Source organism: Sminthopsis crassicaudata, chromosome 1 (genome assembly GCF_048593235.1).
Source record: "Sminthopsis crassicaudata isolate SCR6 chromosome 1, ASM4859323v1, whole genome shotgun sequence".
Lineage (NCBI taxonomy): Eukaryota > Metazoa > Chordata > Mammalia > Dasyuromorphia > Dasyuridae > Sminthopsis > Sminthopsis crassicaudata.
In genome coordinates this window covers 4,482,775-4,496,882 of record NC_133617.1, presented here as the reverse complement: position 1 = coordinate 4,496,882, position 14,108 = coordinate 4,482,775, and the positions used below count along the sequence as shown (strand labels likewise).

At 42.9% G+C, this 14,108-nt stretch overlaps 1 gene segment (V, D, J or C); it reads left to right on the top strand.

Moving 5' to 3' along the window:
- The first annotated feature begins 332 nt into the window (after positions 1–332).
- On the top strand, positions 333–2,015 carry LOC141544435 (immunoglobulin lambda variable 4-60-like). The segment is given in 4 exon segments: positions 333–415; positions 537–871; positions 915–1,028; positions 1,857–2,015. Coding segments are annotated over 4 exon segments (654 nt in total).
- Positions 2,016–14,108: the final 12,093 nt, after the last annotated feature.

The following is a 14,108-nucleotide window of genomic DNA, read 5'->3' as shown; positions in this document are numbered from 1 at the left end:
CCACTAGGGGACACTATGGGACCGTCTCTGGGCAGGCAAAGGAGGCAGGAGGAGTCTGAGGCTTTCTGGGAGGATGAGCTCCACTGGCTGTGGCTGCTGACTCCTGGGATCCCTCCGAGGTGACATCTCAGCTGGGCGGGGCAACGGCTTCCATAGCTCCTCCCCTCCCCCCTAGGGACACGCCTTCCCCAAGGGACCTGTGACCCCACACTTAGGACTCAGGGTGTGGTTTTTAAAGGCCAGATTTGCATCCAGCCCCGCCCCCTCCCCAGCCCAGCCCAGGCTCCCAGGGGGAGGATAAGAGGGGCCTGGCAGAGCCGGGACCCGCAGGTTCTCTCTGGGGAGCAGAGCTCTCGGGTCCCCCGCACCATGGCCTGGCCTCTCGTCTGCCTCCTCCTGCTCAGCTTCTGCTCAGGTCAGGGCTGGCCCTGCTCCTCCTGCTCCCCCCTCCCTGTCCCGGGGGCTCCTGGGAGGGTCTCCGAGCCCCTCCCCCCTCTCCCCTGTGCTGGGACATTCATGTCTGTCTGTGTTTCCAGGTTCCTTCTCCCAGCCTGTGCTGACTCAGTCTCCCTCCCTGTCTGTGTCCCTGGGAGCCACGGCCAGACTCTCCTGCAGCCTCAGCAGTGCATACACAGGGAACACTATTGCATGGCACCAGCAGAGCCCGGGAAAGGCCCCCCGGTACCTCATGTATGTCAGCAGCAGTGGAAGTGTGAGCAAGGGCGAGGGGGTCCCCGCCCGCTTCTCGGGCTCCGCCTCTGGGGCCGATCGCTACTTGTCCATCAGCAGCGTCCAGCCTGAGGATGAAGCCGATTATTACTGTGGGGCAGGTGATAGTAATGGTTATCACAGTGACACATTCAGTGGGGAAGTGGGACAAAAACCCCCCTGGCCGCCCCTCCCCCGCCCCACAGCTGCCCCGACCTCTGGCCCAGCCCCAGCTGCTGAAGGGCCCGGCTTGTGCTTCCTGTTTCTCTGTGTCAGGCTCAGAGCCCAATGTCCAGCACTCGCCCAAGAGCATGCTGGGAGTGAGTCCCAGAAATGGAGCCTTTGTCTCCCCATGACCAGCACTTTCCCCTTCCCAAGGGACTTCCCAGGACACGGACTCTGGGGCAGGGCTTTGGCTGAGCCTCAGGCTGTGGCTGGTGGAGGGGGTGAGGGGCCCTGCTATGGCCGGGCCCTTGTAGAGTGAAGGCTCTTGGGGGTTTCCATTGTCTCCTACAAGTGGCGCCCACACAATTCTATAAAGATATTTAAGAAAGAAGCTGCAAGAAGAGGCAAAACCTCATAACTGGAGCCCAGAGAGGTCGGGAGAGTTCTAGAAATCGTCAGCATATAGGGGAAGCCCCGGCTCTAGAATCAGTGGCTGGGGGAGCCTGGGGAACGGCCAGGCAAGTCCCCATTGGGCCCAGACAGGGCGTCCTCTCTATGGCTCAGACTCCAACAGGAGCCAGACCGTCCCTGTGAAATGTCTCAGCACAAGAAGGCGTCCTGCCCCAAGGGGCTGGCAAAGTCCGAGTCCTTCCATAGGGCTCTGGCAGGAGGGCCGACCCTCCATGACCCCGGGAACATCTGCCCCCACAATGGCGGGTTCTGGGAATCCCCAGGCAGCTAACCAAGGTCCTCCTGGAGACTCTGGCCGGCATCGCACAGGGAGGTTTCCTTCTCCTTCAGCTGCCCTCGAACATCCTGAGGGTCAGTTACATGTAGTTCAGGGGCTGGTTCAAGTGCAGGTCGTGCTGTGTAGACGTCTTGAGCCTGGGTTTGGATAATCCAATCCTGGGGTTTCTCAGCCCTCACGGCTCTCCCCAAGACCAGGCTTGTGGGTCTAAAGTGATCCCCTGGACACTTGGCAGGGCCTACGAGGCCATGACCACAGACACCATGGAGGGGGAGCAAAGACACTAGAAAGGAGGCGGAAACCTGGAGGATGGGGCCGGCCGGCCACAGGGACGGTCATTCCTGCCCAAGAGCTGCAAACTGCTGTTAACCAACATCTGTACCCCAAGGGGTGATGACCAGGATCTGCTGAGTGCAGTCTGGACCCTGAAGACAGGAAACTCTGCCCCAAATCTTGATAATTAGGGCAGGTCTTGTCCAGCTCTGCCAGCCAGGCAGAGGCTACAACACCTGCCTCTGGGTGATTCTGTCCTGGCATTCAAGGCTCTAGACCCAGTCTAGTCATTGTCAGTGCCAAAGATTTAGGTCACCTGTTAATTAAAAAGTGCTTTCATGGTAAAGTGCCCTCTACTGGTATTACAGAGAAAAGGTTGGAGCTGGAAGTATGAAGAGCTGAGTTCAAATGTGCCCTCAGACAATTATGAATGGTTTCAATCTTAACAAATCAGCCTTTCTTGGCCTTTTTTTTTTTTTTTTTTTTTTTTTTTTGTCTGTTAAATATGTATAAGAGCCTCTCCCTCCTGTTGCTGTTTTGACGATAAATTGAGACAATATTTGTAAAGTACCTTGAGAACCATCATTTTATTTTCATATTATTATGCTTGATAACTCCACCAGTCACACTCACAAAGTACTTCCCCTGGAATACTACAACAAGGTGACAGTTCTGTGTGGGTTCAAAGAACACAATACTTTTTTTTATTTTTTTGCTGAGGCAATTTGGGTGAAGTGATTTTTCCCAGGTTCACACAGCTAGGAAATGTGGTGTGTCTGAGGTTAGAATTGAACTCAGATCCCCCTGACTTCAGGGCTGGTGCTCAATCCACTGCACCAGCTAGCTGCCCTAACTCACAGACCTTTTAAGAATCAGCCCAAGGGCATGAGTTCCTCAAAATTGCCTTTTATTTAAATGATGATTTTAAAAAAATACAAATAAAATCAAGTCTGAAGTATCACCTATCAGATGGCAAAAAAAAAACATGATAAATGTTGGAAGGGACATGGGACAATTGGGACACTAATCATTTAAAGGATGGCATTCCCAAGGTTTCTCTAAAGAATTTCAGAATCGATTCTATGACATGAGAGACCCTGGCCCAAGACCTTCCTGCATGGTATGCCCTCCTCAAGGTCTCTTTAAAGAACTTTGTAACACGTTGGGAGACGTGGGAGACACTGGCACAGAATGTACAACTGCAGCACAGGAAGCAGTGTGCTCCATGAGCAAAACAGAAATGCAGACACATGAAATGTGCAGACTCAGGGACATCTCCTTTCCACGTGTTTATATGGATGGTGGAGCTTTCTGAACTCTCATTGGTCCAATCAACCATAATTGAACCCACTGTAGTTTGACCATGACATTATGATTTTTGGTTCTCTTTGACAATGTAGGACATCATAGTGGTTTGCATTTTGTTTCCCCCATTAGACTGTATCTTGAGACAGATGCCCTTTGCCTTTTTTTTTCTATAACACAAAGAAATAGTATGGGGTTTCTTTTGCACTTAATGTTAGGTTATTTTTCCCAGTTGCATTTAAAGATAGATTTCAAGATTTATCTTTGTAAAGTTTTGAGATTTGTAAGATTTCTACATTTTTCATGTTGTGAAAGAACGAATCAAAACAAAAGTGAAAAACCACAAGAAAGGGGGGAAAGTGAAAATAGTGTGCTGCAAACTGCATTTAGTCTTCCTAGTCCCGTTCTTGGGTATGGAGGGGATTTTTACATCAGAAGTCCAGCGTTGTTGCAACGTTACTTGTGGGAATTAATCTCGAATCTTCCTCCCAGAGCGTGGGCTTGTGGGTTTCTGCCTTTTGAATCTCCTGGAAGTCAATCCTAGTTGTGAATCTCCCAAAGACCCCTCCAATTCTCCCAGGAAGTCCTCTCCTTGACTGAATCCTGACTCTAGATCTTCCCCCAGTGAGCTTGTCCTTTTGTATACTCTCTAAAGGTATGAAGTCTAATATAGGAGCCAATGAGCGAACTCCTTTAAAGGTGTGAAAGGTGTGAGTCTGAACTAGAGAACTGTTAAGTACTATACTAAATTAGACAACCGACTTAGCATCTTGGAAGCATCCTAACAAGTATTGAAATTACTCTCTTTGGGGCAGCTAGGGGGCGCAGTGGATAGAGCACCAGCCTTGAATTCAGGAGGACCTGATTTCAAATCTGGTCTCAGACACTTAACACTTCCTAGCTGTGTGACCCTGGGCAAGTCGGCAAGTCACTTAACCCCATCCTAAAACAAAACAAAAAAGAAAACCCGACAACCGAAATTACTCCCTTGTCTATGGACCCTTTAGTAAGATGTAGTTTCCTTCCTTATCTAACAAGACCTATTTTTGCTTTTGTTTTATCTGAGATCAGGATCGCTATCCCTGTTCTTTATTACTTCAGCTGAAGCAGAAAATCTCCTACTCCAGGCTTTTGCTTTTATTCTGTGTGTATCTCCTTTACCACCTTAAGTCCAGCATTCTGGCCTGACAAGAATTTTGATCAAGGACTTTGATAAGAAAAATGTCCCCATAGACTCCAAAATGTTGATAGCCACACTTTTTGGGAGAGTGAAGTGTTTGAAATAAAATAGATATCAAACAACGAAAAATGGCCAAAGCAATTGTAGTATATTAGTGAAAAAGAATACTAGTGCACTGGAAGAAATGATGTGTGTGATGAACAAAGCATTATGGAAAGACTTATATGATCAGATGCAGAGTGAAGTAATCAAGGCCGCAAAAACAATATTCACAATGATGGCAACAATGTATATGAAAGAACAATGAGACAACAAAGAAACCAAAACAAATGTAGCGAAATGATGGAGTTCGAGTGGAGAGAACCGAGAATGACAAAGGAAATGTGCTTATTGAAGGTGACACGCAGATTGAGGAATTAGTGAGGCTGAAGACAGTTTTGGTAACTGAGATTACCTCCTAAGAAGCCAGAAATGCCAGTGACTGGACTCTGGAAATACCCCTGATTGGGTTGCCAAGCAGAATAATGGGAAGACTTTCTTAGTCCACCCCTTCCTGGAGGTGTCTCTCATTGCACATGTTCTCAGACATTCTTAAGGTATTATGAGTTGTGCTGGCTTTTTTTCACCTTACTAAAAAAAATTACTATTTGTCATGTGGAATTTCTCTGAGGGAGAGGAAGGGGAATAGGAAGGTCTATGTAAGATACTATGGTGATGTAAAAAATTATAAAACATCAAAAAATCATTAAAAGATCAGTTGGACAATGGCTGAATAAGTTATGGTACGTGAATGTCATGGAATATTATTGTTCTATAAAAATGATCAAGAGGATGATTTTACAAAAGCCTGGAGAGACTCACATGAACTGATCCTAAGTGAAATGAGCAGGACAGGAGATCATTGTACACGGCCACAAGATTATCCAATGATCAATTCTGATGAATGTGATTCTTTCCAAAGAGTTGATTGATGCCAGTTCCAATGATCTTGTGATGAAGAAAGGACTATAGGAACTGAATGTGGATCACAACATAACACTCTCACTCCTTTTGTTTTGTTCGATTACATTTTGTTTTCTTACTCATTTACTTTTTTTTTAATCTGATTTCTCTTGTGCAGCAAGAGAATTATATAAACATGTTTATACATATTAAATTTAACATATATTTAACATTTTTAACATATATTGAATTGTTTACTCTCTGGGGAGGGGGTAGGGGAAGAAGGAGAAAATCTGAAACACAAGACTATGCAATGGTTAATGTTGCCAAATTATCTGTGCATATGTTTTTAAAATAAAAAGTTTTATTTAAAAAATTATTAAAAGAAAAAGAAACCAGCATTTAAAAAATTTAAAATGTGGAGACTGGACTAGTTACTTGACATCCCAGTCATCTTGTGGCCTCCTGGATTTGTTTCAGTGACATTTCCTTGAATCTATATCAGATGAGCTGATATCCTCATCTCTTATTCAATTACAAAAAAAAGGAGTCGTGCTTCTGCCACAAAAAAAAATTAAATATAAAAGAATAAGATAGAAATTTATCATCAGCTGGATTCTCTGTGAACCCTATCATAGAAGATGAAAACAAGATAACAATCAAGGTGATAGTAATATTAATAACAGCCTCAAAATTCAATTCCAACATATTTTTCATATCAAGGTGGGGGAATGTGGGGAGAACTGAGAATGACAAAGGAAAGGTATGTATTGAAGGTGACAAATAGGATGAGGCAGTTTGTGTGGCTGAAGGCAGCTTTGAGAGCTGTGATTACCTCCCAGGAAGCCAGAAATGCCAATTACTGGGCTTTGAAGATACCACTTATTGGGTAACTGTTGGGATTACTAGGTGAGAACTCGGGTTGTCTGGATAGTGACAAGGTGAGAATTCAGGTTGGACAATTACAAGGTGAGAACTCAGGTTGACTTGATAGAAGGAGCAGGCTCATTGGCTGAGGTGGTTCTTCCCAGAAGCCCTTGCATTATCCCACGCCCATTCTCTGGGAGAATAAAAGAGAGGACTCTCAGAGATAGAAAAAGACTCTCTGCATTGCATCAGGCTTGACGGGGCTCTCTGCAGGAAGGGAAGTCACTTCTCTGGACAAGAGTTAACAGCAACTGCCTGGAGACAACGGTTCGTTACAGGAAGAAGAATCTGTCGGAGAGATTTAGTAGAAGACACAGCAGATCTCTTCCCAGAGAGTGATCCGGCAGCTTCTGGAGACGACAGCTCGTTACAATTGGCGCCCAACGTGGGGCAAGGACATTTGCTTATCCTGACAAGAGGAGCTAGACCAGACCTTCGCAATTTGGCGCCCGAACAGGGACAGACACGGTCCTGATTCCAGTGGAAAAGCCTCCCATCCAGATCTCAGTCTCTCTGACCCAGAACCGTGAGTAACGAGGAAACTTTGTTAAAGATTAAGTGAGTGTGCTAATAGATAAATAAGGAACTTAACTTGTTAAGGGCTAAACCAGGAATCTCTTATAGCTGAAATGGGGCAGATGTTAGCTATATTCAATCCCTGGACCTCAGCCGACTCAACCCCAGCCCCAGAAGCAACCTCAGCTCCACCCCCATTCAGGAGTGGTACTATAGAGAGTATAATCAAGATAATTGAGGAGCAGAGTTTACTTGTAACCTGGGTACAGATTGCTAAACTCTTGGCTGCATTAAGACTCACATCCCCTTGGTTCTTAGAGGAAGAAAAGATAGATGTAGATAAATGGAAGCTAGTGGGATATGAAATGAAAGAATTTCAAGCAAAAAATGGGCCTCGTTCAATTTCTGCAGAAGTATTTTATATCTACAACATAGTTCAATTAGCCTTAAACTATCAAGCAAGTTGTAGGAGAAGGAAAAGTTCTAAAAATGAACAGAGGAGGAAGTGTGAGGAAAAAAGGAAAGATCAAGATCTTTCCCTAGAGCAAGAGGATTTAAATGAGGAATTATGGTATGATTCTCTTGAAGAAGCTTCAACCCTGCCTAGAGAACAGATTATTGACAGGCCCACATCAACCCCACTTTCAGAGATGGAGGAAGAAAGAGGGGAAGAGGCAGAAACACAAACAGAATTGCCTGTGAAGAAGCCTAAGCCTATGACAAGATTAGAAAAAGCATTGGTTAAAGCTAAGAGAGAAGGACAGGATATAAGTGATTTTATACATGCATATCCTGTGATTGAAGAGATTGACTCTGTAGGTAAAAAAAGGAGAAGATATGCACCTTTAGATTTGAATAAAATTAAGGATTTGAAAAAAGGTTGTACCCTTTATGGGGCTACATCAGCTTATGTCAAAATGTTACTAGATGGTTTGTCTTATGAAGTCCTAACCCCGAATGATTGGAAATCCATAGCAAGGATATGCCTGGAACCTGGAGAAAATTTATTATGGCTTGCAGAATTTCATGAATTATGTAAAATTCAAGTCAGATGCAATTTGGAAATAGGAGTTAACACACAATTCACTTTTGAGCACTTAGCTGGTGAAGGTCAGTATGGAGAGAATTCGGAACAGATTAAAGTACTACAAACTGCATATAGCTACAGAAAAAATTCAAAGACATGCTCCTTTTCAATATTTAGGATATGAAGTATATCCTAAGACACTCACAGTACAAAAGCTTTCTTTAAGAACAGAGAAGTTGAACACCTTAAATGACTTTCAAAAATTAATAGGAGATATCCAATGGATGCGTCCAGTGTTAGGCTTAACTACCAATCAACTACAACCTCTATATGACATTTTAAGGGAAGACAGTGCTTTAAATTCACCACGCCAGCTTACAAAAGAAGCACGAAAGGCTTTGAGAGAAGTTGAACTGGCTTTATCCAATGTGGTTGAAAGAGTCACTCAAAAACCCTTGGAAATATCTGTTTTTGCTACAAAAGAGGCACCCACAGCAGTCCTTCATCAAGGAGACAGAGTGATTGAGTGGGTGAACCTCCCAGCACAACCAGAACAAAACCTTACACCTTACCCAGTGCTTGTGGCTAGGATTTTATTAAAGGCTATTAAGAGAGTAACACAATTATCTGGAATAAGTCCTGAAAAAATATACACATTCTATACTAACGCACAAATTAATGTATGCTGTGAAACCATCCCAGAATGGCAAATTTTATTGGCCACCGCTCCAAATTTTGCACATGGATCTCCATTAAAGATTACCCGGCTACTACATAATTGGCGATGGATTTTTGAAGAAAAGGTTTCTAAGGTTCCTCTTAAAGGACCAACAATCTTTACAGATGCCTCCAAAGAAAATATTTGTGCTATATACTCTCATGATTTAACCATAAAGAGAGTAATCAGGACTCCTTTTCAATCCACTCAACAGAATGAATTATTTGCTATCATGCTAGCTCTTACTTATTACCCAGGAGATGTAAATATAATTACTGATTCAGCCTATTCAGTAGGTGTAGTACAAAGAATTGCCACAGCCCAAATAAAATTTGCAGCCTCCAATATTTATCAGCTCTTTAAGGAACTTCAAGAGCAAGTGAGAAAACATCCAGGCAAGATTTATATCTTGCATGTCCACTCACATAGTGGACTTCCAGGTCCCATTTTTGATGGAAATTCAAAGGCAGATAGCTTTCTAACCATGTTAGCCAGTAGTCCTTTATTTCAGGAAGCACAAGAATCTCATTCTAAATATCATCAGGTTGCTCGAGCTTTACGTTTACAATTTGGAATCACAAGAGAGGAAGCTAGGAGCATAGTAAAAAGCTGTACAGCTTGTCTACCTTTCCATGCTCCTACACTCCCTCCAGGGAAGAATCCTCGTGGTTTGAGACCCAATGAAATGTGGCAAATGGATGTGACCCATTATAAATCTTTTGGTCGTCTATCTTTTATTCATGTCGTGGTAGACACCTTTTCAGGATTCACATTTGCAATGCCAGCAGCAAAAGAGACAGCCCGAGTGGTCACTGAATTCCTTATACAAGCTTTTGCAATTATGGGTGTGCCACAAGCAATAAAAACAGACAATGGACCTGCATATACGTCCAAACATTTTACACACTTTTGTGCACAGAATAAGATTTTACATACCACGGGCATACCCTTTAATCCTCAAGGGCAGGCAATAGTAGAGAGAAGAAACAGATATTAAGACACTCCTCCAAAAACAAAAGAAAGGGGGAGCCACAGGTAGGCCTAGGGAACTTCTAAATTTAGTTCTCTATACCATTAATTTTTTAATTTTTGACAAAGATGCACTGGCTCCGGCAGACAGGTTTTATAACCCACCAGAAGGGCAGTGTCCAGTGCGAGCATCTCCACTGTCCTTAGATAATCGCCAGGTGATGTGGAGAGATCCAGAAAGTGGTGAATGGAAGGGACCAGATAGGTTAACTGCCTGGGGGAGAGGGTTTGCTTGTATTTCTTCAGCAGGAGAAGGAATCAGATGGGTGCCAACGAGTCATATTCGCCTTGTCCATCAGAGAGAGACAGAAAAAGAGAAAGACCTCAAAACAAAGGAGAAAATCTAAGAAACATCTGGCACTGAAAGAGCATGGATAATAAGAAGACTGTTAAAGAACTTTAAAAACCAGCAGGAATCATTGGACTTCCTCACACAAGATGAGACTAATGGACAATGGACTTATGGACATTTATAAAATTTCAATTTATGATTATTTGATTATGTTATTTGTCATATACTTCTAGCATGTATTATGTTACTATGTTACTATGTGCTTAATACTTCCCATATTGATGGATTTATGTTTCAAGATCATGACTGTCCTATGTTCTAAATCAAAAGAAAGGGGGAGATGTTGGGATTACTAGGTGAGAACTCGGGTTGTCTGGATAGTGACAAGGTGAGAATTCAGGTTGGACAATTACAAGGTGAGAACTCAGGTTGACTTGATAGAGGGGGCAAGCTCATTGGCTGGGGTGGTTCTTCCCAGAAGCCCTTGCATTATCCCATGCCCATTCTCTGGGAGAATAAAAGAGAGGACTCTCAGAGATAGAAAAAGACTCTCTGCATTGCATCAGGCTTGACGGGGCTCTCTGCAGGAAGGGAAGTCACTTCTCTGGACAAGAGTTAACAGCAACTGCCTGGAGACAACGGTTCGTTAAAGGAAGAAGAATCTGTCGGAGAGATTTGAGTAGAAGACACAGCAGATCTCTTCCCAGAGAGTGATCCGGCAGCTTCTGGAGACAACAGCTCGTTACAGGTAACCAACCAGAAAAATTTGCATCAATATTCTTTTGGAAAATTGGGGATCAGCATCATAATTGTCTCATAAAAGGAATTTGGTAGATTCACATATTTTTCAAATAGTATTATAGTGTTTGGAATTAACTTATTTTAAATGTTTGGAAGAATTTACTTGTAATACATTGGCCCTGGAAAATTTTTCTTAGGGAGTTAACTGATGACTAGATCAACTTCTTTTCCTAAATGGGTTGATTTAAGGAGTTCTAGGTCAAAGAGAAGAAATGTGATGGCAACTAGAAAGAATTTTATTGAAAAAGGTAGCCGAGCGGAGCCTAGAGGATCAAACCCGCATTCGTAGGGGCTAGATTTTTCTAAGTACAAGTAAGCTGACATAGTCAGAAAGCGATAAGAACAACGATTGTAGCGAGGACAGAGTTGATTAAGAAGGTTACGATTATATTAATTACTTTTCTCTGGTTTTACCCAGAACTTAATGATTGGAAATCAGTAGTACTAATTATACTAGAAAAATATGAACCTCATCAGTAAATGGATACATATAGGAATAGTCAAACTACATCCACGAATGTCAATATCAGGCAGCTGTTTCAAAGCCAAAGTGATGAGTGGATGTAAAGTGGTAAAATAATTGTCGTAGGAGGCAGACTACTAGGAAGAGTGATCCAATAATTACATGTAACCCATGGAAACCTGTTGCTACAAAGAATGTGGAGCCTTAGATTCCGTCTGAGATAGTGAAGGGTGCTTCATAATATTCTATTGCTTGCAGGGTGGTGAAGTATAGGCCTAGGGCAATAGTAATTGAGAGGGCTTGAATTATTTGTTTTCAGTTACCTTCTATAAGGCTATGGTGGGCTCATGTAATAGAAACCCCAGAAGCCAAGAGAATGGCTGTATTAAGCCGAGGAACTTCTAGGGGATTTAGTGGTTTAATTCCTACGGGAGGTCAGCAACCTCCTAGTTCCAAGGCAGGAGATAGACTGGAATGGTAAAAGGCTTGGAAGAAGCCTATGAAGAAGAATACTTCTGATGTAATGAAAAGGATTGTACCATACTGTAGGCCTTTTTGGACAACAGGGGTAGGTTCCTTTTTGTACAATGTCTCGTCACCATTGGAATATTGTGAGAAGTATTGATGTAATTCCGATTAGGAGAAGAAGGATCGAGTGGAAGTAAAATCATATAGTTAGTCCGGATGTTAGAAGGAGTGCTGAGAGAGCTCCTGTGAGTGGTCATGGGCTTGGGTTTACTATGTGATAGGCATGAGTTTGGTGGGTCATTAAAATAGCATCTTGATAGTGAATGATGCTAGATTAAGACAACTAAGTGTCTTTTGTTAATTTGGACAATTGATCATTTTTGTAAATATTCATCCATTTCAATTACATTGTCAGATATATTGGCAAAGTTGAACAAAATAGCTACTAAGTGTTGCTTCCATTTCCTCTTCATTGGCAGTAAATTCACTCTATTCATTTTTGATCCTGGTAATTCCCTTTATCTAATCAAAGAAAACAAAAAATTTACTTATATTGTTTTTCTGATAAAATCAACTCTTGCTTTTATTTCTTAGTTCAAAAGTTTTCTTACTTTTGGCTTTATTAATCTCTTCTTTGATATTCAAAATTTCTAATTTAGTATTTAATTGGGCTTTTTAAAATTTGTTATTTTTTCTACATTTTGAAAATTATCTGCCTAATTCACTCATCTACTCTTTCTGTATTTTATTCATGTAAGCATTTAAATAAGGATGGCTTTGGCTGCATCCCCTAAATTTTGGCATGCTGTTTTATTGCTGCTGTTTTCTTGAATGGAATTATTGTTTCCCTGGTTTGCTGTTTGACCTACTCATTCTTGAGAATTAGATTGTTTAGTTTCCAATTAGTTTTTTAATTTATCTTTCATTTAGTGCATGTAATTTTTATGGCATCATGATCTGCAAAGGATGCATTTATTATTTCTACTTTTTTGCATTTGAATGTGACGTTTTATGACCTAATATGTGGTCAATTTTTGTTTCGGTGGCATGTACTGCTGAGAAAAAGGTATAGTCCTTTCTCTCTACAATCAGTTTTCTCCAGAAGTCGATCATATCTAACTTGTGTAAAATTCTACTCACTTTCTCAACTTCTTTCTCATTTATTTTGTGATTAGATTTGTCTAGTTTTGAGAGGGAGAGTTTGAGGTTCCCCACTAGTATAGTGTTGCTGCCTATTTCTTCTTGTAACTCACTTCATTTCTTCTGTAGGAATTTGGATGCTATCCCATTTATTTGTTGCATAAATTATTAGTATAGACATTACTCCATCGTATATGAGACCCTTTAGGAAGATGTAGTTTCCTTCCTTGTCTCTTTTAATTAGACCTATTTTTGCTTTTGTTTTCTCTGAGATCAGGATTGCTACCTTTATTACTTCAGCTGAAGCAGCGTATCTCCCATTCCAGCCTTTTGTCTTTGTTCTGTATCTCCCTTGCCACTTTGTCCCTTGCCAATTTGTTCCCAGTCCAAGGCCAAAAAGTAACACAGCATGAATCGAGCCCCTGCAGGTGCTGCAGTCACAGCTTTGAAAAACCAGAAAAGGGGGGACTGGTCCCAAAGAACACAGCTCTGGGGAATAGTTCCAAGGCAGAAGTGGTAAGATTTTGTCACTATAAATGGTGATTGAAAAGAGGGAGAGTCCAAGAGACAGAGACCGAGACAGAGGCCCCGTCACCTGCCAAGACTGAGGGAGTTGGAGACATGAACTCTGCTCAGACCGAGGACATCCTGTCTTTGGGGAAAGGCCTGGAGTGCTGAATGCAGGCAAAAATGCTGAAAGGCCTGGAGTGGCCGGAAGAGAACAGGGGCCCATCCCTAGAGCTGGGCAGAGGCTCCAGGACAGATGTGGGGCCACAGGTCACAGGGCCGGGTGAACACCAGCTCAGAGAGGGACAAGGGCCCCGATTTGCCTATGGCCAAGCTCACTTAGAGACAGCAGGACGGCTCCATTTTTTTCACCATTCATGAAAAGTGATAGGGCAGGGACCAGCTAGTGAATATAGTGTGGCGCAGTGGATAGAGCACCAGCCCTGAAGTCAGGAGGACCCGAGTTCAACTCTAGCCTCAGACACTTAACACTTCCTAGATGTGTGACCCTGGGCAAGTCACTTAACCCCAATTGCCTCAGGAAACAAAAAGAAAGAAAAAAATGATGGTGTATTTATTAATCCACTAGATGTGCTGATTGCAAGCTTTTGTGATTAAAGAGTGATGGAAAATCAGAAATGTTATCATCCCATTGACCTGTGCACAGATGCCCCCTTGTGGGACTGGTGAGCAGCAAGCTGGGTCTCCTGGCTAACCTTTTCACTTTGCTTACAAGGCTGAGGTGACCTGGGGGGCCTGCAGCCACTAGGGGCATTGTGGGACCGGCTCTGGGCAGGAATGGAGGCTGGAGGAGCCTGGGGATCTCAGGCGGAATGAGCCCAGCCGGCTGTCTCTGTGGTTGCTCTGACCCTTGGGGTCACTCATAGATGACAACTCTG